Genomic DNA, 27,965 nt, shown 5'->3' with positions numbered 1-27,965 from the left:
TCTGCCGTGGCCCTGATGATCCTGAGAGCTCCTGGCCCACTCTTCTCATGCGTCAAACATCACTGCCCATGCTGTGTGTATTACCTCGTTTAGTCTTCATTCCTGCCCCGCTCAATCTAGAGTCTGTTACCCCATTTTACAGTCCTGCAATCTGAGACTGGGCACCTACTCAAGGCCACACAGCTATTAACGGAAGGACAAGGATCTGGACGCAGGCAGTCTGGCACCAAGGCACCTGCTCTAACCACCACACACTCAGCCAGCCTCTGTGAAACCTAAGTGCACCTCAGGAATCCGCTGGCCCCTGGGGCCAGGGGCACTCCCATCGGCTTCCCAGGGAATCCTCCTCACTCACAGGACAGGGATGTGGCAAGTCCAGTCAGTCCTCGCCAGACAGAAGTGCAAGGCTGGGGCCCTGAGGTGGTGCCCCCTTCTCCATCTAGTGACTAAGACCAGAGGACCAGCTATTTCTAGACCTTTATTTCTCTGTGAAAAGGGGAACAAGGGAATAAAATAAAAACAGCACAATTGACACAAAAAAACCACCGAGAGGAAGGGAGGGAGGTGGAGGAGATGGGGGAAGGGTCCCCATACAGCAGCAGGAGCCGGCGACCTGGGATGCTCCCGCCTCACCCCAAAGGGCGGGAGTGGCCCCTTCCTCCCAGGGTCTCTGCTCTGTCCCACCTTGTGCGCCCCCAGCCCCGTGGGGGGGTGGATGTCCCAGGCTGAGGGAGGAACCGTGCCGGGGAAGGGACCTGGGGTCAGACCATGCACAGGGAGTGACAGCCAAAGGCCCCCCACTGTCCCCCCAGGGAGGAGCCTGGCGGGGGAGGGTGGACACCGGAGGCTGGCGGTGGCTCCTCTTCCAGCATCAGGCAAGAGACAGAACTGGGGGAACAGGAAGAGACGGGAGTCAGAAGGCAGCCAGCCCGCTGCCCACGGCCGCTCCCAGGCCAAGCATCGCCCTCGCAGACCCCCACCCGCTCCTGCCGGCGTCTCGGATTCCTGACGCCTCACCAGTTAGAGCCTCCTGGGCAAAGTACTTGACGTCCACGTCCTGGTCCTGGGTCAGCTTCTCGAGGACGGGCTTGACCTCACTCTGCAGCGTGCTGGGAAGAGAGGGGGAAGGCGAGGGGTCAGAAAGGCGGGGCTGCTGGGTGTCTGCACAGACGCAGACACACAGGTGCATGAAAGCTCTCAGGGGCCAGAGCAACCAGTACTTGGAAGGCTGAAAATCTCACAAACCAGGACAGAGGCCTCGGGGGCCCAGAATAAGTATAGGGAGATGAGGTGGTGTGGAAAGGTGGGGCAGAAAACCCAGAACCCTCAAGTCTCTGAGCCTCGGCCACGTGACGCCTTGCATTTGTGTAACATTATATACTGAGGCCTACTGCCCATCAGGTGTGGACACAGTGGAAAACCCAACACTCCTGACTCTCACCCACACGGAGCCCAGACTGGGAGAAGGCAGATCAAATTGCTGACAAGTAACAGGAGAGGCGAGCACCTGAGGGAGGGACTCGGCCCTACAGGGGCCCAGGGAGGTAAGGGCCGAGGGAAATGCTTCTGCAGCGGCAGTCAGCTGTTTGGGGGACGAAGGCGGTCTTCAGAGAGAAGCTAAGGGGTGAAATTGTGTCCTGGACAGACAGAGGTGCAGGCGTCACAAGGCCCTTCCCCCAAAATAACCACCATTCTCACTTCCATTGCCTGCGTCCCCCTTGATCCATTTTTGAAGTTGATACAAATGCAGTCGTGTGTGGAGGAGGGGCAGGCCTCACCTGTTGTCCAGGATGGGCCCGATCTTCTGCAGGGACTTGGCCACGTTGAAGCGGACATTGGCGACAGGGTCCCCGGCCATGCGCAGCACGGTGGGCAACATGTGCTTGGTGGTGATGTCCTGCCCGCAGACCTCGGACAGCACCTGCAGGCCAGGGAGCAGCAGAGGGTGACTCCCCAGAGTCCTCGCTCCCTCTGCCCGGGACACTTAGTGGCCATCAGGCTTGGGGATAAAACTAGCTGAGCATCAGGGGGACTCTGAGCTCAGACTCGCCCAGCCTGAGGGCCTTGATTCTCCCCAAGTTCCCAGGTTCCCTAACACCCTCTTCACTCCACCATCTCCCTGCCCTGAAAACCCCCAGCCCACACTGTCCCACCCCAGCTCCCTTCCTCAGAGTCTCCCTCATCCTCTGGGGATGGGACTGGATTCCTGACCCTGGGATCCCTTCCTTAGTGCTGTGGTCTCCAGAGTGATGCACAGGAAAGGATTACCGGAACAATTTTATGCTAACTTTTAAATCTCATTCTTTAATTTGTAGTTATGTGGTTTATTTGAGTGGTTTTAAGTTTATTTAAGTGGTTTATTTAAGTGTATGATTTATTTACATGACTACATACAAGTACTTTCTACTGTATTTATCTATCAGCACTTTCTACTGTATTTATTTATCACATATTTACATATCACACACACAGCATACATATCACACTCACAGCATACATATGCATCACATACACACCATACATTACATACCACACACACATAGCATACATATCACACACACACCATATATACACACAGCATACATTACATGTCACACACACACCCCATACATTATGTATTACATACACACTATACATATTACATACACACCATACATTACATATGAACCACTGTTCTAAGCTGTATAACCAGATCAATGTCACAGCCTCGGGAGTCTGGGGCTGTGATTGTTGGTATGAACCCTTTACAGGTGAGAAAACTGAGGCACTAAGTAATTTTCTCAAGGTGCACAGCCAATATATGGCAGAGCTAGAATTAAACAGTAGGTCTGAGTCTAGAAACTGTGCTTTAACCGTTGTATCATAAACGTCACTTATTTTGTGAGGAAGGAGGGGGTGCTCAGACAGACCTGGCCATCACTGTTCTGTTGGCCAAATTTCCCCAGTCACCCCCATGCAGGTCCCCACCTGCAAAGGCCCTATACTCTGACCAGGGAGCCCCAAGTTCCAGCCTGCAGTTCTCCAAGGACTAACCCCTACAGCCCCAGATCCCATCACTTTCCTACTCCCAAGCCAGCTTTCCCCCGAGGACCTTCTCCATTCCTCCTCTCCCGTCTACTTCCCCTCCCCCAGGGAGAGGTGGGGGCCGGTGGGCACTCACATTGATACAGAAGAGTGTGGTCATGCGGTGCAGGTAGTTGGGGTCCCCAGACATGGCCAAGACCTTGGGGATGATAGTTGCGTGGGCCCACTCCTTCCCGAACTTCTCCACCAGCTTCTTCAGGTTGCTGGTGGCCGCCTCACGGATGGCATAGACTGTGGGAGGAGGAGGAGAGAAGGAGACTCAGGAGGTGAAGGACTGACGCAGGTGGGGACTCAGTCACACTCGCTCCCGCCTGCAGAGCAGCCCCAGGTACCAGGCCACATGAGAACCCATAAACTCGCAGAGAAAGAGAGGGCTGTGCGCTAGATGTAGGGTTTTCTTTTCACATAGCACATTCTCAACAGCTCCAAGGCATAGACGGGCAGACTGAGGCTCTGAATTTGCCCAAGTGAATGACTTAGTAAGTGGAATGGAGCCTGTTACAGACAAATACTAACTTTTATTTTTGCCACTCCTAGTGAAAACAATGAGCAATTCTCACAATGGCCTTCAAAGACTGGGATGAGGCACCCTATGTTTCACAGAGTGTCGGCTCAAAGGTCGCAAGTGACGTGTTTAAAGTTCGACAGCCAGGAAGTGGGATTCAAACTCGGGCTGTCTGCCAGGTGGCCCTCAGACTCTCCACTAGACCTGGCAGCCCCGGGTGACCTGATACATCCACCTCCTACTCTGACCTCCTGTGGGAATCCAGAAAGCAAGGGAGGTGGTCCATGTACCTGGCAGCAGTGGGGTGACGCCCAGCCCCCACCTGCCCCAAGCAATCCGCCCCTGCACCCTTCTGGAGCCCCAGTCTCCTCCCAGAGGTCCTGGGGAGGTGCTCACCATGATCCACAAGCCAGGCCATGCACAAGGAGTTGAGTTTCTCATCAAAGAACTCCACCCCCTGCAGGAGACGAGATAATAGATCAGGGTTGAGACTGCGCGGATCTGGCGAAGCCCAGGGAACCCACCCCCAACCCCCGCAAAGAGCCAGGCACTGTTCCACTTCACCTGAGGGGCTCTCTTCCCTTTCCTCCCCTTGACTCCCACGACAGCCCTCACACCTTCCACTGGGCCCTCACGGCCCCCAGGGCCCCAGCATGGCCCCCAGGCCTGGCTGCACCACCCACCTCCCCGGGCAGCAGGCCTGGCCCAGGCCTGCACTCTCACCAGCTGTCCCGCCAGCAGAGGCATATACTCGATGATGGCCAGCCGCACCCGCCACTTGGCATCCTCCGCCAGCTCCACGATGGCAGGGAGCAGGGACTGCGACAGTTGCCGGATGCCGATCACCTCATTCACGCAGTCCAGGTTAGAGATGATGTTCAGCCGCACCTCCGGGCACTGAGGAGAGGACAGGAGCATTCTGAGAAGGGGCACTGCACACGGAGCCCAGGGCAAGGCTCAGACTTACACTACATGCATGTATGGGCTTCCCTGGTGGCTCCGACAGTAAAGAATCCACCTGCAATGCAGGAGACCCAGGTTTGATCCCTGGGTTGGGAAGATCCCCTGGAGAAGGGAATGGTACCCACTCCAGTATTCCTGCCTGGAGAATTGCATGGACAAAGGAGACTGGCGGGCTACCCATGGGGTTGCAAAGTCGAACATGACTGGGTGACTAACACACACAAACACACATGCGTGTGTACACAGGTAGCCCCCATTTATCCAGTTAGCTTCACACCACTATGAGACTTCCATGGGTTCCTGCTTTCACTAAAAGAAACCCAAAGAGGATTTGTGCTTTACCCAAGGAAAAAACAGCTGCTTCACTCTACGCCATTTCAACCTAAGACAGGCTTATCAAAATGCTCTATCTTAGCACAGAGGGGAACCTGTATCCCCATCTGCTTCCAAAAATCTCTGAAACAACTTCTAAGAAATGGCACACAAATATAATTAATTCCTTGTCCAACATCATATATTCCTGGAGGGCAGACACTAGTTTTTCCTGCATCTCCCTCTGGGAGCTGTGGGGTGAATAGGCAGGCAGTGAAATCAATCAATGAACCAAATAATCAAGTGTGCAGTAAAGGGTTATTAACTGGACAGTGCTAGGCTGTTCAAACTTGGCACATTCCAAACAAAGGACTGGCCCCCCACCAGCTTCTGGGAGATGATCTCTCAGTATCTGAAATAAAAAAGGGCCCTGGGCCATGTCAAAAAGATCATGCTAACATTGTGACTTATGGTGAGGCCCGTGGGCCATGTGGCATCAACTTGACCTCCACACAGGCTAGAGACCTGTAACCTAAGGCCAGCCATCAGCAGACAGGATGGGCACCCTCTCTGGGGTCTGACTGAGAGGACTGGCCTGCTGCTGGTCGGTGCCCTCTCCCTTCATGCCAGCTGAGACCGAACAAATCAGGGCAGCCACCTTAGACCCACAGGGTGCTGGGGTCAGCAGGGACAACGCCCTCAGTGTAGGTCCCCTCTGCCCCTAGATTCGTGTGAGAGAAACCATTCTCCACCTTATTTAATCCACAGCACTTCAGGGTCTCTAGTAAGCACCTTAGCCTGAACTTGGATAGACATGAACCTGTCACAGCGCCTGTATGATCAGGGAGTCAAGGGACCGCCCATCTGTCCCTCTCCACTGCCAGTCTCTGAAGGTCCTGGAGGATCAAAAGGATCTTGTTCCTTTTTTTCTCAGTAATGCCCAGGAAAAAGACTAGTACAGAATAAAGGCACGTGAAACAAACGCCAAATAAGCAAATGAGCTAACGTGCAGCCCATCAGGCCCACAGACACTCAACTCCCTGGCGACCTGGGCGTTTGCCGCAGGTGCTGGCGACCCTGGGGAGCAGCTTTCCCGCCCACCACAGTCAGCGTGCAGAGCCCCACAGCACCCGCACCTCGTCCTTCAGCTGGGCCAGGAAGAGGGGCAGGAGGTGCTCGATGGTGCTGTCTTTGCCCAGGATCGGGGAGAGGCCCATGATGACGGAGGCCAGCGCCGACTTGACGTGCTGGTTGGCGTCAGACACCAGCTCCTGGGAGGCAGAAGGAGGATGGGAGCCACAGGGTCAGTGGCTGCGGAAACTCAAGTCCTACGAACCCCGAGACACTGCCTGCTTTTGTCCTCTCGATCCAGGCTGAGTGCACGAGGGGAACTGGAGCGCCTGCCTTACACGTTCGGCGTGCCTGGAGTTCAATGACCCCTGCCCCTCCCCGGGAGCCTCTGACCCAAACTTGAAGCTCTGTGGATGAGGAGACGCTGTGAGCTCTGAGGAGGAAGCACCCCACCACCACGCTCAGCCCCGAGCCTCAGATTCCGCCTGCCCTCAGGCTTCCTGACTGCTCTAAACCCAACACTGCCTGGTCCAAGGAGGCTGGGAACTCAGTCTGCATCAGGCTGCCCCTCATGCCCTATCTCCACCTTCCTTCCAGAAGGTTCAGGCATGCTCTACTCCTCCCACCAAACTCCCTGTTACCTTGATGCAGGGCAAGATCTGGGTCATGATCACATTCTCCCGACAGTCAGCGGAGAGATTTTCACAGAATTCTGTGGGCAGCGAGAGGGAGGTGACGGGAGGTGAGACCCGAGGTGCCCGTTCTGCCTGCAGTCCCTCGGACACCCAGCCCACCACCCACACGCCCGCTTGCTGTGTTCTGGTCACCAGCACCAACCTTTGACCTTGTGGGAGGCGGCGGCCCTCACCTCGGCCTCACAGTCTTTCATCAGGTTCTGGAAGGCAGGGACCAGGTCCGTCTTGGTGATCTCAGGCCCCACCGCTTTCTGGAGCTGCAGGAAGTGAAGGAAGGGCAGGGGGAGTGAGAGGGCTTGCCGGGCACCTTTGGTGAATGAGAACAAAATCAAAGTTACAGGCACCAGGACTGAGGCAAAAGCAGCCCTTGGCGTCACCGCTGAGATGTAACGCGGGTGCCGCAGGGGCGACCTCAGCCAGGTCTCAGAGCCTCTCTGAGCCTCGGTTTCCCTGTTGTGCAGTGATGAAATGTGTATGGTGCCGAGGGGCTGGGCAGGGCTGTGGTCACAAGCGTGGCCCTGGAGTCCAACTCCCTGGCTCAAGTTCTTACTCTTGCTTATCATCTGTGTGACCCTGGATGAGTGCCTGCACCTCTCTGAGCCTCAGCTTCCTCAACCCCGAGGGTACCTACTGCAAAGTGCTGCTATCTGCATTAAAAGTAACAAGACTGCCTTACTGTTCAGGTTACTCGGGTTGGGTTTTCTGTCCCTGATCCCAAAAGACTAACGATGTATGATCACTGCCACTTTCTCATTTGTATTATTTCTGTGTTAAGACTATTTACCAGAACCGATACTACTTTTGTAATTAAAACAAAACAGTACAGGTTAGGGTCCACCCCTCAGGAAGCCAGGCAACGAGAATGCACAGGTTCTGCCGTGAAGCTGCTTCGTGAGGGCCTGGGGGAACAGGGTGGTTCCTGACTGCGAGGAGAGGAGCCTGCTGCCCGCCTCTCCAGCTTCCTCTCCCCCGAGAGCCACTGCCCAACGTCCTTGCCTGTGCTCTTCTTACCACCCAGGCCCGCTGCACACACGGGACACAGTTCCTGCCCCGGCTCTCTCTCGTCCTCCAGTACCTGCTGCAGCACCTCCTCGTCTCGGCACTTTCACGCCCACCGGCCAGCCCTGCACCTGTCGCACTGTCTCACTGCATTCCCTGTCTCAGCTGACCTTCTCCCTTCAGGCTGCCTGTTCCTTGAAGCCCAGGAACGTGCTGAATTCACTGGATCCCCAACACCCAGCCCTGAGCTGGAGCGCGACAAACATGTCTGTGATGAGCCATTGCGACTCCATGGAAAAAGCACTGTCCTCAGAGACGTGGCATCTGTTCTGCCTGTTTGACAGCATCACTCTGACCACTCAAACATTTGGGCCATGTTTTGGGGCTCGACTGTATCCCCTGAAATTCATACACTGACGCCCTAACTCCCCACCCCAGTACCTCAGAACGTGACTATACTTGGCCACAGGGTCTTTAAAGAGGTAACAGGTTAAAATAAGGTCATTAAGGTGAGCTCTAAGCCAAAACATCTAAAGCGCTTATAAGAAGAGGAGATGAGAACACAACCCACAGGTAACATGCAGGGAGGAGGAGGCCGCCTATGGCCGAGCAAAGACGCCTCCGTGAAAGGAGATAAGGTTCGTAGGTCGGGAACACACACACACGCTACCCTTCTCTGCTCCTGTGGTTCCCCCACAGAACCTTAAGTTGGCCTCAGAAATCTCAAGGAAGCACTTCAAGCTGCCGCTATCAACCAACCAGAGTTGTCAGGTGAGCTAACCAAATGACAAGAGAGCTTCCTGCTTTGATGCCTGGATGACCCACTGGGCTTCACTAAACCCCAGCTCCATGTGGCCCCGCTCCTTCCTGAGGCCTCCATCTTCCCGTCCGTGAGACTCTGTCTACAGCCCCTGCACGCACCTCCGTGAACTTGTCAGCCACCATGTAACGGACGCGCCAGGACTTGTCCTCAGCAGCCTGGCGCAGGGTGGGCATCACCAGGGCCTCCAGGTCCTCCTGGGGCAGGAGCTGGGCAATGTTCACGCATGCCTCCACCGCTAGCAGCCGCACCGAGTCCTGGGGAGAGCATGGGAACAAGGAGGGGGAGCAGAAGCCCCATCAGCTCCGGGCCTCCTCCCCAGACTCGGGGTCCGCCGTGGGGAGAAGCAGGAGAGGGGTGGGCAGGCGGCCCCACCTGCTCGTCAGAGGCCAGGTTGGAGAACATGGGGATGATCTCGCTCTTGACGTTGTCCAGCTCCAGCACCTTGGCGAACTCCCCCAGCTTAGAGGCTGCGGCCCGCCGCACCATGGGGGTGTCATCTGAGCACAGGTTCCGGAAGTACCTGGGCAGGTAGAGGGGGCTCAGGAGGAGGAAACCCTGGAATCCCAGGCAGCCCTGCAGCTCCTGGCTTTGCCCAAGTGATCCTGATCCAAGTGACAGCCTCTGAGTCTCCCCAGACCTACACGAAGGAACTGATAACAGAACCCACCCCACTGGGCCGCTGAGGTTTAAACAAGACGCCGTGTGAGAGACACCCAGCCATCTCTCTGTGCGCAGGTCTACAGCAAGCCGCAGCTGCTGATTCTATCTATTACTGTGACCACATAAAACTGCTTAGCTAAGAGGCTGCACTGAAGCTTCTCAGAGCGTTTCCTTTCCAGCACCGACTGCTTCCAGTTAAAGAAACGCAAGGGGCCCAGAACAGCCCTCCAAGCACCTGCAAGCAGCTGCATGCTGCTGTCCTGGCCGGAGTGATGGCTCAGGGGCTGGGCGTGCTGCCCACGGTTCAGGACAATGGTGGAAGGACAGGAGCCCAGGAGAGGAGGAAACACACATTAATGGGAGATTTTAATTCAATTAAAAATACTGGTTCTTCCACAGGCCAAATCTCAAGTGCAAGCAATTTCCTGGGGTTCAGCCAAGAGGGAGGGAGGTGGTGGGGGCGGCGGCCTCCCATCTGCCACACCGAGACAGGCCTACAACTGCACCGCACGTCACTGGCTGGGCACCTGCCATGTACCAGTCTTTCCTAAGCGTTTTATACACAGTAATTCACTTAAATAACCCATGGGAGGAAGAACCATCATTGTCTCCATTTCCTAAATGAGCAGGAGGCAGTGCCTGGACTGACACCCTGCTGTATCCACACACCAGCTCTCCGAGGGCTGGCAGAGCTCAGGGGCTTCTGGGAGCTGGATGGGCCTAACAGAGCCTGAGGCTTGAGAGAAGGGGACCAAGCAAAAGCGGGAGGTGGGGTCTCGCCAGGGCCCAGCGGCCGGGGGACTCACTGTCGAAGCTCCGCCTTGACGGCACTGGACACGCGGGGGTAGCAGACGGAGAAGAGGCCGCAGGCTGAGGTGCGGGAGGTGAACCAGTCGCCGCCCGCCAGCCGCTTCACCAGGGGCACAAAGTGGGCCTCGAGGTCGGAGGGGGAGTGCTCGTGCGAGATGGCCCGCAGGGACTCCACTGCCTTATCCCGCACCACCGTCTCCTCCACCGTGGCCAGCGACTCCAAGGGCGGCTGTGGGGCAGAACAGGTCAGCGCACAGCTCCCCCCCAACCCCCCAGAGCTCCCAGCTGCACCCCTTCAGGGACTCAGCTCCTCTGACAGGCTTTCCCTGATCACCAGAGGCCCGCGTGCACCCTATGTCTCCTCCCTGAAGAATCACAACAGAGAACCTCACGCACAGGTCCTTGAAGGCGCTTCAGTGGGGTGTACAAACCCCCAAGCTATACATGTCACCTTCTGAGAGGGCCACAGCTGTCCCTGGCATCTCCAAATGCAGTAATAATGACTCATGTTGACAGCAGTGTCTATTTACTACATGTTCATAGCAGGGCCACAGCTCCAGCGGTGCTGGTTCTAACTCACCTGAGTCCTATGAAGCAGGTCCTGTTACTGTCTCCATTCTAAACTAACAGGAAACTGAGACACAGCCAGGCTAAGTAACTTTCCCGAGATGTAAGGGACAAGCCAGGATCTAAACCGGGCCAGCTGGCTCCAGAACCTCCAAAGGGCTGAAGGGCAGAGCTGTGTGGACAGGCAACCACACCAGGATCTCACGATACTGGGGAACCTGGGGCTCGAGACTCTTGTTACTGCGAGGCCTGGAGTGATCATGTTCCTTTAGGGACATGTGACTGGCTGACCATGGGGTCACCTGGAGCCCAGCAGACCTCCTAGCACAGAGCAGGAATGCAAGAATTACTGACTTAAAGAAGGGAGACTCAATTTTTATCCTAATCTGTTCAAATAAACATGTGGGTGGAGACTTGTGGTCTGAAGTCCAACCTGCCTGACAGGGACAGAAAGCAGAAAGAAATAACTCGAGATTTCTCCAGGACCCAGGCAGGTGACTGACTGCAGCAACGGGCAAAGGTGACAGGCGGGGACAGCAGGGGCAGAGACTGGCTGGAGAGCATCCAATCCAGGGAGCAGAGCTGCTTCCAGCTTCTAGCTCCGCCAACTGTCACAGGGGGACATGGCCGGGGAAAGCAAATCTCGGGGTTTCCAAAAGCAGCTAAAAGGGCCAGGCTCTTACATGTGAAAAAGAAATCTCATTTGACACAAGCTTCAATGTGGATGAACTCCTTGAAGACGTTATACTAAATGCAATAAGGCTTTCACAAAAGACTACATAATGTATGCTTCCTTACGTGAGGTGCCACGTTTTACAAACTGAAGGTGTGTGGCAACCTTGCATCCATCAAGTCTATCAACATCAACTTTTCCAACAGCATTTGCTCACTTTGAGTCTGTGTCACACTTCAATAATTCTCAAAATACTTCAAACATTTTCATTATTAATGTATTTATTATGATGATCTGCGATCAGTGATCTTTGATGTTACTACTACAAAAAGACTACAACTGCTGAAGGCTTAGGTGATGGTTAGTGTTTTTTGGTGAGAAAGTATTTTTTAACTAAGATATGTATCTTTTTTTTTGACAGAACGTTACTGCACATTTAATAGACAACAGTAAAGTGTAATCATAACATTTATATGCACTAGGGAACAAAAAAATTCATGTGACTCATTTTATTGCAACATTCACTTTCTTTATTATGGTAGTGTGGAACTAAACCCACAATTTCTGAGGTGCGTCTGTAGGCAGACTCAGAGAGACAGCCAGTGGAAAGGTGGCTGGGGGTGGGTGCGAGGAGCTTGGGAGCTACTGCTTGATGAGTACAGTTTCTTTGGGGAAGATGGAAAGTTCTGGAGATGAACAGTAGCGATGGCTGCACCACAGTATGCATGTACTTAATGTCATGGGAAAAGAGTGGTGAAAACAGTCACTGCTTCTTAATAATAGTAACTATTTATCACCATTATTCCTAATAATGGTACTATTAATTCCTAATAATGGTCACTAATTACTACTAACTCAGCATGAAAAAAAATTTAAAAATCGAGAACAAATTTTTTACAATCTCATTAAAAATACGGCAGACTAAATGAAAGCCTGCAGACTAACTACAAAACGCCATCAAGAGCAGATGCCAAAATATGAAGCTGTGTCTTCAGGGATCACGAAAGACAGAATTACAGGGTGGTTCTAAGGAACAGCGAAAACCGAGCAACCTCCAAGGTTCTTTAAACCCAGGCCACAGGACTGGAGCGCCTCCTCCCTTCCCTTCTCCCAAACAGCAGTTACTCTCAGTATCTGACCATGTCTAACCTCTACCATCACCCAACACAGGGTCACATGGACAGGAACTCAGGAAAAGTCACAGGGACAACCCTGGAATCCCAGCTCTGCCACTCACTAGCAGTGTGACTGCCTTCCCATCCAAGTACTAACCAGGACCAACCTTTGCTTAGCTTTCGAGATCGATGAGATCGGGCGCGTCCAGGGTGGTACGGCCGTAGACAGTATGACTGTCTCTACCTCAAAGCATGGACAGGATGACAACGGAGCTGACATCTCTGAGTGCTTACTACATGCCGAGTACTGCACTAAGGCTTCTTGAGGTGGTCCTCAACATAAGTTCTAAGGACTCCCTTTCTACAGATGAGGAAAGGACAGCAGAGAAGTCAGGTGACTTACAAGTCACCCAGCAAGTAAGTGGAGCCTGACTCCCAACTGAAAACCTCACACGCAGAGGGCCAGGTGGGGCCTGGCACTGCTCACACATGCCCAGTCAACAGTGAGGAAGACAGGTGCATTTTCGTTCAAATATAGTAAAAGCCTGCTGACCTGCTGGGTTAAAGTGAATGATCAAGGCCCCTCTGTCCAGAGAAGATGATCCCGGCCTGGCCTGCACTCTCCCCTCCCTGCGAGGATCCTGGTTCTGACCCCCCAGGAGCGGGCAGGACCCCCCCCCGCCCCCCCAGCTTCCAGACTCACCAGCAGGCAGTGCACATACTCGGGGCCTCCGACCAGAGTGGTGAAGGTGCCCAGCTGCTCCGCCAGGGCCAAGAGGACCTCATCCTCATCGTAGATGGTATCTGCGGGACAAGACAGACTGGGTTACAGTCCCGCCCCACAGCTGACTTTCCCTGGGGAACAAGCGTGCCCCAGTCCGCTTCCTCAACCTGGCAGCCACCCTCTACCTGGGCGGGCAGAGATGGCGGGGGCGGGGCGGGGGGTGGGACTGAGTGATTAGGTGTGCGATGCTAGGGAAGAGAGACCACCAATACTGTCAAGTTCAGAGCCAGCGTGACTTGATAGATATCCTGAGTCACTTCCTAACTACATGACCAATTAAGTCACTTCATCTCTCCATACTTCAGTTTCCTCATCTATAAAATGAGGGCAGCAGTCTTACCTGCCTTAAGAAGCTCCTGTGAGATAATCTTGACAACGATGGTGGCATAGAGCACAAGCTCTGTGAACAAACTTAGTTCTCACGAGAAAGGGTTTAGAACACTATCTGGCATATCATCAGTTTATAGTAAGTAGTAGCTACTATTACTATTATTATCGTTTAATGTTTACATCAACGCTATAGCACATGATGACCATGCCTGTTTCATACATAAAAACTCTATGGAACAGAGGAGTAATTTGCCTAAAGTCACCAGCTTCTAACTTCAAACCAGGCTCCATCTGCCTTCAGACCCCCTTCCATCAGTCCCTGCGCCAGCGCCCAGCACACGGCACTTAAACACTATCTGTTAAACTCACAGAGAGGTTTCTCTCCTATCTGGCAGGAACCACCCCCAGAAGCCCGCACTCAACGTGGGCCCCAGGACTCCACTGTACCTGTAAGGAAGGGCAGAAGCTCACTGCGGGTCCTTTCAACCCCGAGGGCCAAGGCAATGGTGGACAGCTTCTTGATGCTGTTAAGGCGAAGCTAATGAGGAGAAGAAGAAAATGAAGGGAGAATGTTAGCAAGCCCACACTTAAGGTGATAGTTTTGGACCCAGTCGGCCACTGGAAGCCTCGCTAAGCACGTGTAGGGTGCTGAGTAATGCAGGCCTACCAAGTGACTGTGTGACCTTGAGCTGTTAAATTACAGCAGCAGCCTCAGCAACAGTATTCAATGGGTCTCACTGAGCCAACACCCCCTTCAGCACTTTCCAGGGTCACTCTGTCTGATGCTATGCCTGCATGCCCAAGTTCCCCACCCTCCTACCTGTGCCCACTCTCTGGCTCACCACCACTAACATACTCCACCTTGTGCTCTTAACAGCAGCAGCTACATTCCCAGCTTACTGTGTTGGGCCCAGTCCCAGGCAGAGTACTCAGCTGCATGTCTCATTTATCTCTCACGACAAGCTGAGGACAGAGGGTTACAGGCCCTACCCCAGGAGAGCAAACAGGCTCAGGGAGTGAAAGTCCCTTCTAAGGGTCACAGAGCTCTGTGGCAGGGAGCGGGGACTGTAACCCAGCGATGGGTTAGATGGTAGATGGTGGTTAACAGTAGTGATAACAGAACAAACAATATTACAATGACACTGCTATAAAAACAAGACTAACATTGGCAGTAGTAATTCCACTAGCACAGTGAGTTGAACAGTGACTGCAAAAAGGTACGTCCCAGTCCTAACCCTCAGTAGTGGCGAATGTGAAATATGCAAATGTAACTAAGCATCTCGAGACTGTCCTGAATTTGGGGCCAGGGGTGGTGGCGGTGCTGTGCAACATTAGAAAAGCGTGTGTCTATCCCTAGTTCCTGGCTCCTAAACCCCTGCAGCTTTCTAAGAGACAGGAACACAAGGAGCATCTCTTGTTCTGATGTTTGATTTTCGATTCTGGTTCCTGAAACTGAGCCCCAAAATTCCTTGGAATTTCCTGGATGATGGGAATGTCTCTTGTTTTAATGAGGTGACTCTGGCTGGGCTCCTGGATGGGGCTGGTCACCACAGAGAGCAAGCCATGCTCAGAAGCTGGGAGCTTTGAGCCCCAAGCCCCATTCCCCCAAGAGGGGCACTGACCGGATGATCAGTCATGTCCATGTGATGAAGCCTCTGTAAGAAACCTCAGAGTATGGGGCTTGGGGTGCACCCCCACATACTGCGAGGGTGATGCACCCCAACTTCTGGGGACAGAAGTTCCCTTGACCTCGCCCTCTGCATCCCTTCACGTGGCTGTTCATCTAGACTCTTTATTGTATCCTTTATTACATAACAAACTGGTAAATGCCAGTGAATCCTCACGGTCTGTGAGCTGTTCTAACAAATAATCAAAGCCACGGAGGGGGCTTGCTTTGATGCTAATTGTAGGACATCCAGCAGGTGTTGCCAAGAACTGCTTGATCAGGAAGTGGGGAAAGCCATCTGGTGTCAGAAGTGCTAAGTGTAAGAGGGGTGTGAGAGGAAAGCAAAGACACGAGCCCGAAATCCAACAGCAGTGACTTACAAGAGACAGGAGAAAAGACAAAGAGACACAGAGGGGACGGCCGTGTGAAGACAGAGAGGGAGCTGGGGCTGTGTCCACAAGCCAAGGAATCTGTCCAGAATGGCTGGCATACCCTTGAAGCTGGGGAGAGGCGCGGAGTCTCCTGAAAGAAGCAATACAGCTAACACCGTGATCTCAGACTTCTTGAACCTCCTCAAAGAACCAATACAGCTAACACTGTGATCTCGGATTTCTTGAACCTCTTGAAAGAACCAACAAAGCTAACACCTTGATCTAGGACTTGAACCTCCTGAAAGAACCAATACAGCCAACACTGTGATCTCGGACTTCTTGAACCTCCTGAAAGAACCAACACAGCTAACACCTGATCTCAGACCTCTGGCCTCCAGGCGCTGAGAGAGAACCCTTTCTGTTGTTTGCAGCCACCTAAGTTGCAGTGCTTTGTCGTGGCCACCCCTGAAATCACACCCTCTGCTAACACAAGGCAGGCCTTAGGCTCAGAATGTTAGTGTCAGGACCTCATCTGATGCCCTCATCCCGGGGAACAGGACGAATGCCTCCTTTCCACCAGCAGGGAGGCAGACTCGGGGGTGCAGACTGCTGCCTGAATGAGCACTGAGTGGGCCAGGACCCAACCCCAGCTGCTCAGGTGGCCTGGCCACCTGGGAATCTCCCTTCCGTGTCTCCAGCCTGACAGTGGGGCTGCAGCCATGAGCTCCTGTGCGGAAAGGGCAAGGCAACGCCCCAGTGGTGGGTAGGCCCATCAGCTTCACCAGCCCAAGCACAAGCCGGGCTCCTCCCCAGAGGAAAAGCAGAAAGAAGGGAGTATGGCGAAGGGGGAGCAGCAAGGGCTCCCTTGGCCCGCTCTTCCCCAGGCCATGAGACTCTGAAGAGGGCGGAGAGTGCCTGGGACCCTGCACCCCCTCCGGTTGAAGGCGCTAAGACTCTCTTTGGCAACCACAGTGATGACAGCCTGAAGAAATGCTATGGTGGCCTCTCCTCAGAAAAACACCCCACTTTTCATACAGTGTCACTGGGTCTTTGGACCACCTGGGCTTGAAGTGGTCCACTCGCTCACCTGCCTGGCAGCAAAAGGGCCTCCAGATTAAGTATCACAAGCCCTGCATCTTTTCAGCTGAAGATTAAACGTATATAGAGACAGACATACAGAAACATGAAAGCAACTAAATACGGCGAGTGTGAACTGCCAGTGACATCTGAGCAGGAAGCACACGGGCACTCCCTGATGCTATCGTCCTCACCCAGTGTCACGGCCATGCCCTGAATGCCAGATGGGCCCCGGGTTAAGAGCCCCTGCACCGGGCTATACTGCCGCTCAGGACCTCTGGTTTCCATCTGTGCATGTGAGTCCCCGCAAAGATATTTTAAAACCACTTTTGCATTTGGATGTGACCATGAGACTAATGTCTGGCCAGTGAAATCCAAGTGGGAACGGTGTGTGTGACTTCTAGAAGTGCTCTTATGGGGAGATGGGGGTCGTCTTCATCCTTCCTTCCCTGTCTGGAATGGGCCTATGATAGCTGGGGCTTCAGCAACCATCTTGGGGTCTTGAGGTAACCTGGGACTGGGGAGGGCGGGATGGAGGACACAGAACAACGTGTACGAGCCTGGGATTCTAACACTTAATGTCACACCAGCTTGGACTACCGCCAGACTTATTGATGTGAGTCATTTAAGTATCATTTATTCAGAGTCTTCCTATTACTTATAGCCAACCTTGGCTTCCCTGGTGGCTCAGACGGTAAAGCGTCTGCCTACAATGCAGGAGACCCGGGTTCGATCCGTGGGTAGGGAAGATCCTCTGGAGAAGGAAATGGCAACCCACTCCAGTACTCCTGCCTGGAAAATCCCATGGACAGAGGAGCCTGGTAGGCTACAGTCTATGGGGTCGCGAAGAGTCAGACACGACTGAGCGACTTCACTTTCACTTCGCTTCCCTGGTGGCTCAAATGGTAAAGAATCTGCCAACGATGTGGGAGACCCAGGTTCAATCCCTAGGTCAGGAAGATTCCCTAGAGAAGGGAATGGCTACCCACTCCACTATGCTTGCCTGGAGAATCCTATGGACAGAGGAGCCTGGTGGGCTATAGTCCATGGGGTGGCAGAGGGTCAGACACGACTGAGTGACACAGGCAGCGGATCCTTGAGCAACACGGACGGGGCTGGGGCGCCCACTACCTGCTCACTTGAAAACCTGAGTATAACTCACAGTGGGCCCTCCTCTCAAGTTCCACATCTATGGGTTCAACCAATGGCAGACCACGTAGCACCGCAGTATTTACTACTGAAATACTCTGCAGGCCAACCTTAATCCTAACTAGCCCAGTCAATGACAGAGTTCTTTTTGGACAGAAAGATATAAGGACAAGCTGGCCAAGGAACATCCAGGAAAGATTTTCCTCTTTGATGAGAGGGAGGAGGATGAGAAGAACCTCTCTGCTCACACCCATGGTTTCACGACCACACGTATCACCATGAGCCAGGGCTGTTTTTGTCCCCAGCAGCCCTCAGCCTACTACACGAGACGTAATAAATAAAAACTCCCTTCTCACCACTACATCCACACAAACGCTACCACTTTTTAAAATCCACGTCACATTCAACCCACAGAGCTTCCCCGATATGACCACATAGAGTACGGTCCCACATGTAGTATATCATCGCTTCATGCTGAGTGACACCCGAAGGCTCTCCTGTGGACTATGAGGCCCAACGCGACTGGCTCCTGTGTACAGGATCATCCTCACTTCCCATTCCCTCTTTGCTCCCTGGATTCCTGTCAGAGTAGCTCCCTCAACAGCTACTAGAACACAAACATTACGGTCAGGTCTTCTTACTTGCTGACATGCTGTTTCCTCAGCTTCCCCCGAGACACAACAGGGCTCCCCTCACTGCATTCAGGCCTCTGCTCAGGCCTCACCAATGCCTGCCCCGGATACACCAGCACGGCCTCATCACTCTATACATCTTAACTCTCACCATTTCTAACACAGGCAGCGGATCCTTGGGCAACACGGACGGGGCTGGGGCGCCCGCCACCTGCTCACTTGAAAACCTGAGTATAACTCACAGTGGGCCCTCCTCTCAAGTTCCACATCTATGGGTTCAAGCAACGGCAGACCACGTAGCACCACAGTATTCACTAATGAAATAATCTGCATGTAAGTGGACCCACACAGTTCACACCTGTGCTGTTCAAGGGTCACCTCCACTTCTCTGTTCACTGTTTCTCCTTCCCCACTAGAATGTGGGCTTCACAAGGGCAGGGATTCTGTCTTCTGCACTCTGTGCCTCCAAATCCCAGGGCATGGCCTGGCAAACAAGAAGAGCCCAATAAATGCTGGATTAATTTTTTTAAATCAAGGCTACACATCTATTTCTATAGGCAGAGAAGGAAAGAACCAGGGGGAACATGCTCCCAGCTGTTACAGTTTGGTAGAGCCGGTGGCTGGGAAGGAGTGGGGTGGCAGGCGCTGCAAGGTGGCTGCTTTAATAACAAGCCTCAGCCCTGGAAACGCCTAGTGAGTGACACAAGTGCCTCTTCAACTTCTACAAAATCCTAACATCCTTCCACCTCATTTCACGAAGAATCATGTTTTTAAATGAATATAATGTGTGTGGGTGTGTGCAGGCAGATGGGTGTGAAAAGTTCTGCATCACCAGAGAGTGAAATGAGGACCACAATCTCTATTTCTGGAGCATTTGATTTTTTTTTTTAAAGTAAAGAATGAACAAGTATGCACTCTGGCTTCACCAATTAGCTAAGGTCCCCAGGTAAATCCCGGCTACCTCAGAGCTTCAGTTTCCTCACTGTAAGATGGTTATCACAACATGCCTGTTTCACAGGATTGCTGGGATAATCAAATAAAGAGGACGTAGAGCCTGGCATGAAGCAAGCACACAAGTGTAACCATTATTCTTATCATTATTTCTCATGTATTTTTATTTCTTGAGCAGGGAAGAAATAGTTAACCTGAAATAGAAAGGAAAAAAGTAATCTCCCCACCTCCTTGGAAACCGCAGCACAAACGAGTCCTTCCCTAGCAGTTTACCCGGCCTTATAATTATGGACGTCCCTGCTCCCACATTTGGAAGGTGACTTGTCTCTGGGATGAGGAAGGAGCATGACTATTACCAGCTGGTGATTCCTGAACCGAGTACAGGGCTGGACACATCAAAAACAGCAAGCATAAATACTTTTCAAGTCTTTAAAAATGCAGGTCATCCAGAGAAGGCACAGCAGATCCTGAACCCACTTTCTTCACCACCACCCTACACCAACTAAACTCAGAGCAACCTGATTCCTGAGTTCTGCTTCAAACCCCCATATATTCTATGTGCTCCAGAAAAGAAGCCGGAGCCTGAGACATCGTATTTCTAAGGTGTGGGCACCCAAAATGTCTTAGAGCATGCAAGAACCTGCTGTCTTTACAGTTTATCTCATTTAATCCTCACAGCAGCCCTGCCGGGTGTATCTCCCACCCTTTTTCTCACTTAACAAGAAAATCAAGGCCCAGAAGAGTTGAGTAACTCATGAAGTTGCCAGACCAGACTTGAAACCCTGGTCTGCCTCCACCCATGGCACTGCCACCTCTGTGTCACCTCCGGGCCTACTCTTGTCTCCACAGGGCCCAGCCTGGTGGTGAAAAGTGCTGCCCTGAAACCCAATGCTTTTGGCTAAGTCCTACATCAGTATTTACTGGGTTGTGTGACAATGACCAAACATTCAGAATGAAGATTCAGAATCTGATTTAAAGGAGCCAACTGTAAAAGGACACTTCTGGAACAATCAGGAAAATCTGATTATGTGTATGAATCAATTGTTAGATGACATCAAATATCACTGTAAAAACTTTGTCATGTATGATGCTTTTGAACTGTGGTGCTGGAGAAGACTCTTGAGAGTCCTCTGGACTGCAAGGAGATCAAACCAGTCAATCCTAAAGGAGATCAATCCTGAATATTCATTGGGAGGACTGATGCTGAAACGCTGAAGCTCCAATACTTTGGCCACCTGATGTGAAGAACTGACTCATTTGAAAAGACCCTGATGCTGGGAAAGATTGAAGGCAGAAGGGGATGACAGAAGATGAGATGGTTGGATGTCATCACTGACTCAATGGACATGAGTTTGACTAAACTCCAGGAGTTGGTGATAGACAGGGAGGCCTAGCATGCTGCAATCCATGGGGTTGCAAAGAGTAGGACACGACTGAGCAACTGAACTGAACTGATGTATGATAATGTCATTATGGTTATTAAAATGCCCATTGTTTTAGGACTTCCCTGGTGGTCCAGGGGTTAAGACTCCATGCTTCCAATGCAGGGGGCACTAGTCTGATCCCTTGTTGGGGAACAAAGATACCACATGCTGCACTGCACAGCCAAATTTAAAAAGTCCATGGTTTTAGAGGTGCATAATGAAGTATGTAGGAGAAAGTATCTGGGGTATGGGATTTATTTTTAAAATACTTCAGCCAAAAAAAAAAAAGTGTGTGGGGAGGAGGATGAGAAACAGGTGAAAAAATATGATAAATTTTTTTTTAAAAACTGCTGAATCTGGATTTGGTACTATTTTCTCTGTGGCTTGAGATCTGACAATCAAAAATCACTTACTGGAAAAAAACCCAGCACCTATCTCAGATTTCTTTTGTGAGGACTCAACAAACACACACAAAGCACTCAGCAGGCTGGCAGACAGCAGGGCTTCTCAGCCTCGGCACGACTGACCTCTGGGGCTGGACCATCCCTTGTGAAGGGAGGGCCTGGGCAGTGTAGGATGTTGGGGAGCATGCCTAGCTACTGCTTGCAGCTCTCCCCCCACCAGTCGTGACAACCTGTTAAGACCCACTGCTCTACAGTAACCATTAAGAGAACAGTTTTTAAATTCCTGAAGCATCTCACCTTTGAGAGACGAAGCCCTCATCTTACCACAAGCGGCAGACTAAATTCAATGAAAACTTAAAACATGTCGTGCACTGTTCTAAGCATTTTCCTTGTACTAACCTATTTAATCCTTGAAACATGCCTATGAAATGCTAAGTATTACTTTGGGGGGGGGGGTAGGTATCCACTGCACGGCTTGCGGGACCCTAGTTCCCCAACCACAGACTGAAGTCTGAGCCCAATGCAGTGAACCCAATACAGTGAAAGTGCCGAGTTCCAGACACTGGACCACCAGGGAATTCCCTATTCCCACTTCATAGATGAGAAAACTGAAGCAGACAGTGTAAGTAACACAGAAACCTGTTCTCTCCACCAGTGAACCACATTTTAAGAAACGTGGTGCCCCAAACACCCCTGAGACAATGCAACCCAGTCACTGCTTCTTACTGGATAAGGAAGCAATTTCTTTGAAGTTCACTCTCCAAATATAAAACCATAAACTGCTATGACAACTGAATGAGGTCATCACTGAATGCCTTCTTAAGGGGTCAATTCCACTGCAACCTCCCAACCAGGCAGATGCTGCTTCCTCACTCATCATTATTCCTTACAGATGAGGAATCTGGACCCAGAACAGGCAAGGCACTGACTGGCCCAGCGCACACAGGGAGGGCACCGGTAGTGCTGGCATTCAAATCTCAGTCATCTTGACTCCTCCATCACTCACCACACTGCATCCAAACCACCAGCAAATCCCAACAACCCTCCTTTTCAAGATACCCCCAATCCTGCCAGTGCTGGTGCTGCTTTGCAGTGGCATCCAGAAAGGTCTCTCTGCTCCTGCCTGGCCCCTATTCGACAGCAAAAACTCAGGAGCATGTCATTCCTCTACGCAAAGCCTGGCACTGGCTCCTCCACCTTACCAAAGTCTTCGCCTTGCTGGTCCACAGGCCTCACTCGATCTAGCTCTGGATTAATCCTCATCTGCCACCACTTCGACATTCACTGTGCAGCCACCACGCTGGCCTTGCTGTTCTGACTCCCAAACTACGGTCATAAGAGCCCAAACCACAGAGGCTGGGCCAGTGTAACCCGCACAATTTTATAAATGGGGAAACTGAGGCCCAAAGGGAGTACAGAAACTCTTCGATCACCACTCCCCACAATTACAGCTAACATTTATTGGGCCCTTACAACAGCCCGGGCGCCGTTCTATATGACTCGTATTATTAACTCGTTCAGCCCCTTACAACCTCCCATTGACACCAGGACTATTATTAGGCCATAGTTTATGGAAAACAAAGGCCCAGATCGGTGAAGTAATCGGCCCAAGGTCACTCGGGTGAGAGGCAGGGCTGGGATAGGCAAACCCTAACCCTACCTCCTCTCAATACTTCGGCCTGCTGGGCTCACATATCTGAACCTCCCGCTCCTACACATTAGAAATGTTAGTCCGTTTAGGGCACTGCCCACCCTCCACTCAACGGGAGGATCCTGGCAGGGGGGCGAGTTTCCACCTCGTAATTCGTACCTGAATTTGGCCAGTTCCCACTTTGGGAGTGAGCTTTTCGCCCCCCCCCTCCCCTTCGGGGGTCTACACCAAAACTGGACAGTGGCAGGGCAGGAACTGTAAAGTCAGTCTTCACGTCTCAGTCTCCATTTGGAAAGTTTAACCCACAGCGCAGAGCCTTAGCCGCTGAAACCGTGAAGGGTGAAAACTACCCGGACCCCCACCAATCAGGCGGCCCCTCCCCCACTCGGAGCAAGTCACGCGCCCACAGCATCCCCAAGGCGCCATTCAAGGGCTGCTGCCGCCAATCACCGAGCCGTTCCTTCGCCTCTCCCCGACCCAATCGGTCGACTCTCTCCAGAGCCGCGGCCTCGTAGGCCCGGGGCCCCGCGCGCACTTGGCAGGCCCGGGACCCTCCAAGGTGGCCTTCGCTCCCGCCCTCCGCTGGGCCGACACCCAATCACGGGCGCCGTCTCACCGAGTCCGGGGACCCCAACATATGAAAACGGAATGCTGATTGGCCGCCGCCCCTTCCGCCACTCCCAGCGAACACTGAACCTTGTCCGCGAGGGACGCCCGTGCCCCCAGGTCCCCTTTCCCTTCTTCCTCAAGTCCCCGTTGCTTCCGGACCTGAACATCCTCGTTGCGGAGCTCGTCTATGAGCACCGCGATGGGGTAGAGCGAGTCGTCGCCATCGGCCGCCGCCATCTTGGGCCCGTCCCGTTCCTGTCAAGACTGCGGCCAGCGCCGTGCTAAAACCGGGATAGGGAGGGGTTGGGCTGGGAGGAGGAAAGAAAGGCGTGGGGACGCCCGAGCCACTTTACAGGGGCTACCCCACATTCATTGGCCGCGATATCCCGGGCTGAGCCTGCGTTTCTTTGGTCCGAACAAATAAGGTCCCGCCTACCGCCCATTTGCCATTGGCCGAAGTGACGAGATTAAGTTTGCCGTAGGAGAGGGGGAGGAGGAAACGGAAGTACGTGGTATCTTAGCGACCAAGATTGGGCCCGCCTACGTCGCCGCTAATAGCGGCCTAGACGAGCAGTTGCTTCTAGCCAATGAGGAGGAAGATTGGGAGGTGGCTAAGTCAGCTCGCCTCCGAGTTCTTCTGCGCCTGCGTCGCTAGGAATGCATGACGTCATTGGCGGGGCAACGAGAACTATCCGCAGGTTTTGGTTTGGGAGACAGTGGTTCCTCTTGCTGGCAAGTGGACTCCTGAACCTTTGTGCGAGAGGAGGAGAGAGTGTGTCTTTGATTTATGCTTTATTTTGCTGAGGCCCCGAGAAAGGTGGCGACTTGCCTTACTCTGGGTAAAACCCAGCGCTCCTCATGCGTGGATCTGATTCCTGAACGCCTGTCTCCCACCTCCCCTTTTTACTCTTCAGCAGTTCTGGAAAATTAACTGCTTGAGCACATCATGCTTTTTCATGCCAGCAAGCCTTTGCCCAAACTGTACGTTCTATTTGGAAAGCAGTTCCTATTAAATCGTCGGATCTCTACGTATCTCCTCTTCCCTTCCTCTCTTCAGTCCTGGCCAAGCTCCCAGAGCCACGTAATCAGTCAATCTCAATTTCTCTCCCTCCCTCCCTCTCTCAAAATTCGTATCCCTTAGCTGAGTCTGTGCTAAAGACCCACTCCAGTTAGGAAACTGCTCCTTATAAAAGGGAGCGGGGGTTGAGCGGAGGAGACGTTGCATATTTCAGTCTTTTCCTCCTTATTCCCAGGATCTTCCCCCAACCCCAACTCTGCCAACTCACGGAGGCTATAAACCTCCTTAGCTAAGGATGCGCTCTAAATATCTTATAATTTTGTCAGTTACACCTCAAAGCCCTCCCCCCTCAAAGAGTCCCAAGTGTGCCATGCAGAGACAGCTCTCTGCAGCTCATAGATGCAGTCAGCAGCTTGATGCTGGTCAGACTCCACAGAAAAGACCCTGACCAAGAGTATTTCAACCAGTGACCCAAACAGTTCTCTCAGCACAACAGTTTGTTTCCACAGTTCACATCCTAAAAGAGGGATGTCCAAGGCACACTAAAGGCTTGTGTGCCACTTGGACACACTGGTAATCGTCCAGGTGTCTGACCACATCTGTTTTCTATTCCTGCACAGCTGTCACTAAGACTGCACAGCCACAGCGGCCCAGGGAGCAACATTAGGTTTCAACTTGCCTAAACCTTCCGTGTAGGTCAGACCATGCATTTAGGGAGGTCTCAGAGGACAGGGTTACTAGTGCCAGTGGCTATGGCTATAGTGTAGAGCTGAAAATTCCCCCAAAGGGATAGATACCACTTATTCCTATAAAGCCAGGATGCTGCTGGAGCCAGTCTGGGTTCATTCTCGAGTAAGTGATTCCTATAAGATGCAGGACTTCGGGGGCCCTTCGTACCTTGGTGGCAGTGGAGTCCAAATTGATTCATCCCCAAATTTGGAACATCAAGCAGGAGAATTGCAAGGCTTCTACGGATCAGACTTCAGTTTTGAGGTGCATTTGCTGCTGCTGCTGCTAAGTCGCTTCAGTCGTATCCAACCCCATAGATGGCAGCCCACCTGAGGTGCATTTATTGGCAAGCTAATTACTGCTGTTTATAAGCAGTGCACCTGTTGGTAGTGTCAGAGTGGCCCTGAGTTCATAAAGCAGTGGGGACTTTTAAATGGAGGCTGCATCCCTTTGCCAGAGGTATTAACTAACAAAATCATTAGGACATTGTCTCCCATGTCCCAGGAGTGTAGTGAGTGTTGGGCCTCCTTTGGCTAATGGGGAGTTCAAGAGACAATAATTTTTCTTTCACTGATGGAAGGATTGAGCATGGTAATCTGCCCAAAGAATCCCATTAAACTTTCACTGGAAAATAGGACTTGAATTTGGTCAGGTTATATCAGCTACCCCAACTGGCTGAGATGTGATGACAAGTTAGACAAGGCTATGGAGGCTGGGGCCTCTAACTTGCCAACAAAGAGAATATAATTTATATAATGAAAACTTTGTGCATCAGACGTTAGTGGCGCTTGACCAAAATCCTTACCACTTGCCAGAGGCAAGCAAAAAGGTAATATGTCTCACTAAGACTTGTCTACCTGCATCTCCCCTTACTGAAACATCTGTGGGATGTGGAAACACAAGCATATCACACAGCAATTTCTGATATGTTCTGATGCAGGATGCTGAATTTTTCCAAAGGATCCTGCTATGGTCTCTTTGTGTGTGCTCAAAATTCATATATTGAAACTCAACTCCCAAGGTTATCGTATTAAGAGATGGAGCTTTGGAAAGAGATTAGGTCAAGAATGGGATTATAATGACCTTTCAAAAGAGGCCTGAAAGAGCTCTCTTGCCTTCTTTTGTCTTGTAAAGATACAGCCAGAAGTCTGCAGCCCATAAGAGGGCCCTCACCTGACCATGCTGCCACCCAGATCTCAAACTTTCAGCCTTGTGAACTGAGAGAAATAAATTGATGTTTATGAACTACCCACTCTCTGGAATTTCATCACAGCAACCTGAACAGACTGAGATAGGCCCCCAATTACCTCATCTATTTAGCTTCCCTCTGCTTTTGTGATAATACATGAAGGCTCTTTGTTATGTTGGTTCAGTCACTACCCCATCCTCATTTCCAAGATTGTCAAGAAAGGTAAAGGGTGTAAGATTTTTACCCCATTTGCAAACCAAGTTACCTTGCCAGTTTCATGGATGCTGGCATAAGACGTGAGATGCCTGGGACTGAGACAGAAGCCATTATTATGTGTGGCACAACAGGCAGCAAGAGCTCCAAGTTCACACCTGGTTCCTTTTGTTCCCACAAGCCCCACAGGGGTTGTGCAAAGAAGCCCAGGGGGATGCCACACCCACAGTGGGGTCTGTGTCACAGATGGAGAACATTATGCTTAAGAAATCCTAATATTCCAGTGTGGATTGTAAGTACATCTATCAACCTTTGTTTCTGAGGAAGACATTTTATTTATTATATTAGTTAGATAATGAATCTGCCCTTGTCCCCAAGACAGACACTACTGCCATATTTCAAGGAGGTTATATAAAAATCCTTTCAAAGTAATCCAGAACAGAAGCTGATATAAGACATGAAAAAGTAAAATGAGAGGGTCATGGAGAACTGTCTCCTAATAAGGTACACCTTTCCCTTCAACTTTTGGGAGTAACTGAGCAAAAAGATTCACTGAAGATTTCTAATACCCAAACTGACTTTGGTTGTGTGGTGCTGCTGCGCTAAGTTGCTTCAGTCATGTCTGACTCTCTGACCCCATGGACTTAGCCCACCAGGCTCCTCCGTCCATGGGATTCTCCAGACAAGAACACTGGAGTGGGTTGTGATTCCCTCCTCCAGGGGATCAAACCTACATCTCTTTTGTCTCCCGCGTTAGCAGGTGGATTCTTTACCACTAGCACCACCTGTGTGGTGCTGTGTGACTGTTAAAAGGCTAGAGGAGACAGAAGGAGACAGATTTAACAGGAGGCTTCATGGGTGAGGTGGTATTAACCTGGATGAGCAGTGAGAGGTGAGAACAGATGAAAAGAAAGAATAATGTCACATATCTGAATAAATTGAAATTTTTTAACATCAGAAAAATATATAATTGAGTATCCACGCATGCAACGAGTCAATTCTGGTAGATTGCTAATCTAAATGTTAAAGCTAAATAAAAATTTTAAAATAAAACAAAGGCAAACATTTCTAGTCTTAGAATGGGAAATTTTATTAAGCGGACTAATAAAGGTTATTGAGAAGTAAATATTTTTACATTAAAGTTAACACTTCCTCCTCATTGACACACACACACACACGCACGCACACAGAGGAAGACAGAGACAGACAGCATGAGATAAAGGACAGAGGAAGACAGAGACAGAGAGCATGAGATAAAGGAAACCAAGAATGACATCATGTCCAGCAGGTATATAGAACTACTAGAAATCAATAAGAAAAAAGCAATAAATAGAAAAATGGATAAAATAAATTAATACATACTTCAGAAATAAGTTTCCCAATAGATAAATATGTGAAAACATGCTTCATTTTCATCATAACCATCATACACCAATTGGAAGTCCAAAATGAAAAAAAAAAAACACACAGAAAGTGTCGACAAGGATGTTG

General features: G+C 51.4%; 1 protein-coding gene across 1 annotated transcript; it reads right to left on the bottom strand.

Annotated features, from left to right (window-relative positions):
- Positions 463–23,857, bottom strand: PPP2R1A (protein phosphatase 2 scaffold subunit Aalpha). The gene is made up of 15 exons (XM_018062936.1): positions 23,485–23,857; positions 13,839–13,929; positions 12,981–13,081; positions 9,919–10,151; positions 8,825–8,972; positions 8,551–8,706; positions 6,773–6,887; positions 6,577–6,647; positions 6,001–6,135; positions 4,313–4,486; positions 3,986–4,046; positions 3,161–3,315; positions 1,779–1,921; positions 1,018–1,109; positions 463–888 (listed from the first exon to the last, which is right to left on the bottom strand). Exons 1-15 carry the CDS (start codon positions 23,560–23,562, stop codon positions 872–874), a joined length of 1,770 nt encoding a protein of 589 aa, XP_017918425.1. The 5' UTR covers positions 23,563–23,857; the 3' UTR covers positions 463–871.

Source organism: Capra hircus, chromosome 18, assembly GCF_001704415.2.
Source record: "Capra hircus breed San Clemente chromosome 18, ASM170441v1, whole genome shotgun sequence".
NCBI classification, from domain to species: Eukaryota; Metazoa; Chordata; class Mammalia; order Artiodactyla; family Bovidae; genus Capra; species Capra hircus.
Note: the sequence above shows the minus strand (reverse complement) of the source record. Positions and strands in the feature narration are given on the sequence as shown.

What these genes read in the sequence shown, in the direction of transcription:
- PPP2R1A (XM_018062936.1), bottom strand. Translation starts at nt 23,562, where the DNA reads ATGGCGGCGGCCGATGGCGACGACTCGCTCTACCCCATCGCGGTGCTC. An exon ending in TCCGCAACGAGGATGTTCAG is followed by an intron (nt 13,930 to 23,484) that starts GTCCGGAAGCAA and finishes TCTCCTCATTAG; the next exon opens with CTTCGCCTTAACAGCATCAA. An exon ending in AGTATGTGCACTGCCTGCTG is followed by an intron (nt 10,152 to 12,980) that starts GTGAGTCTGGAA and finishes TCTGCCCCACAG; the next exon opens with CCGCCCTTGGAGTCGCTGGC.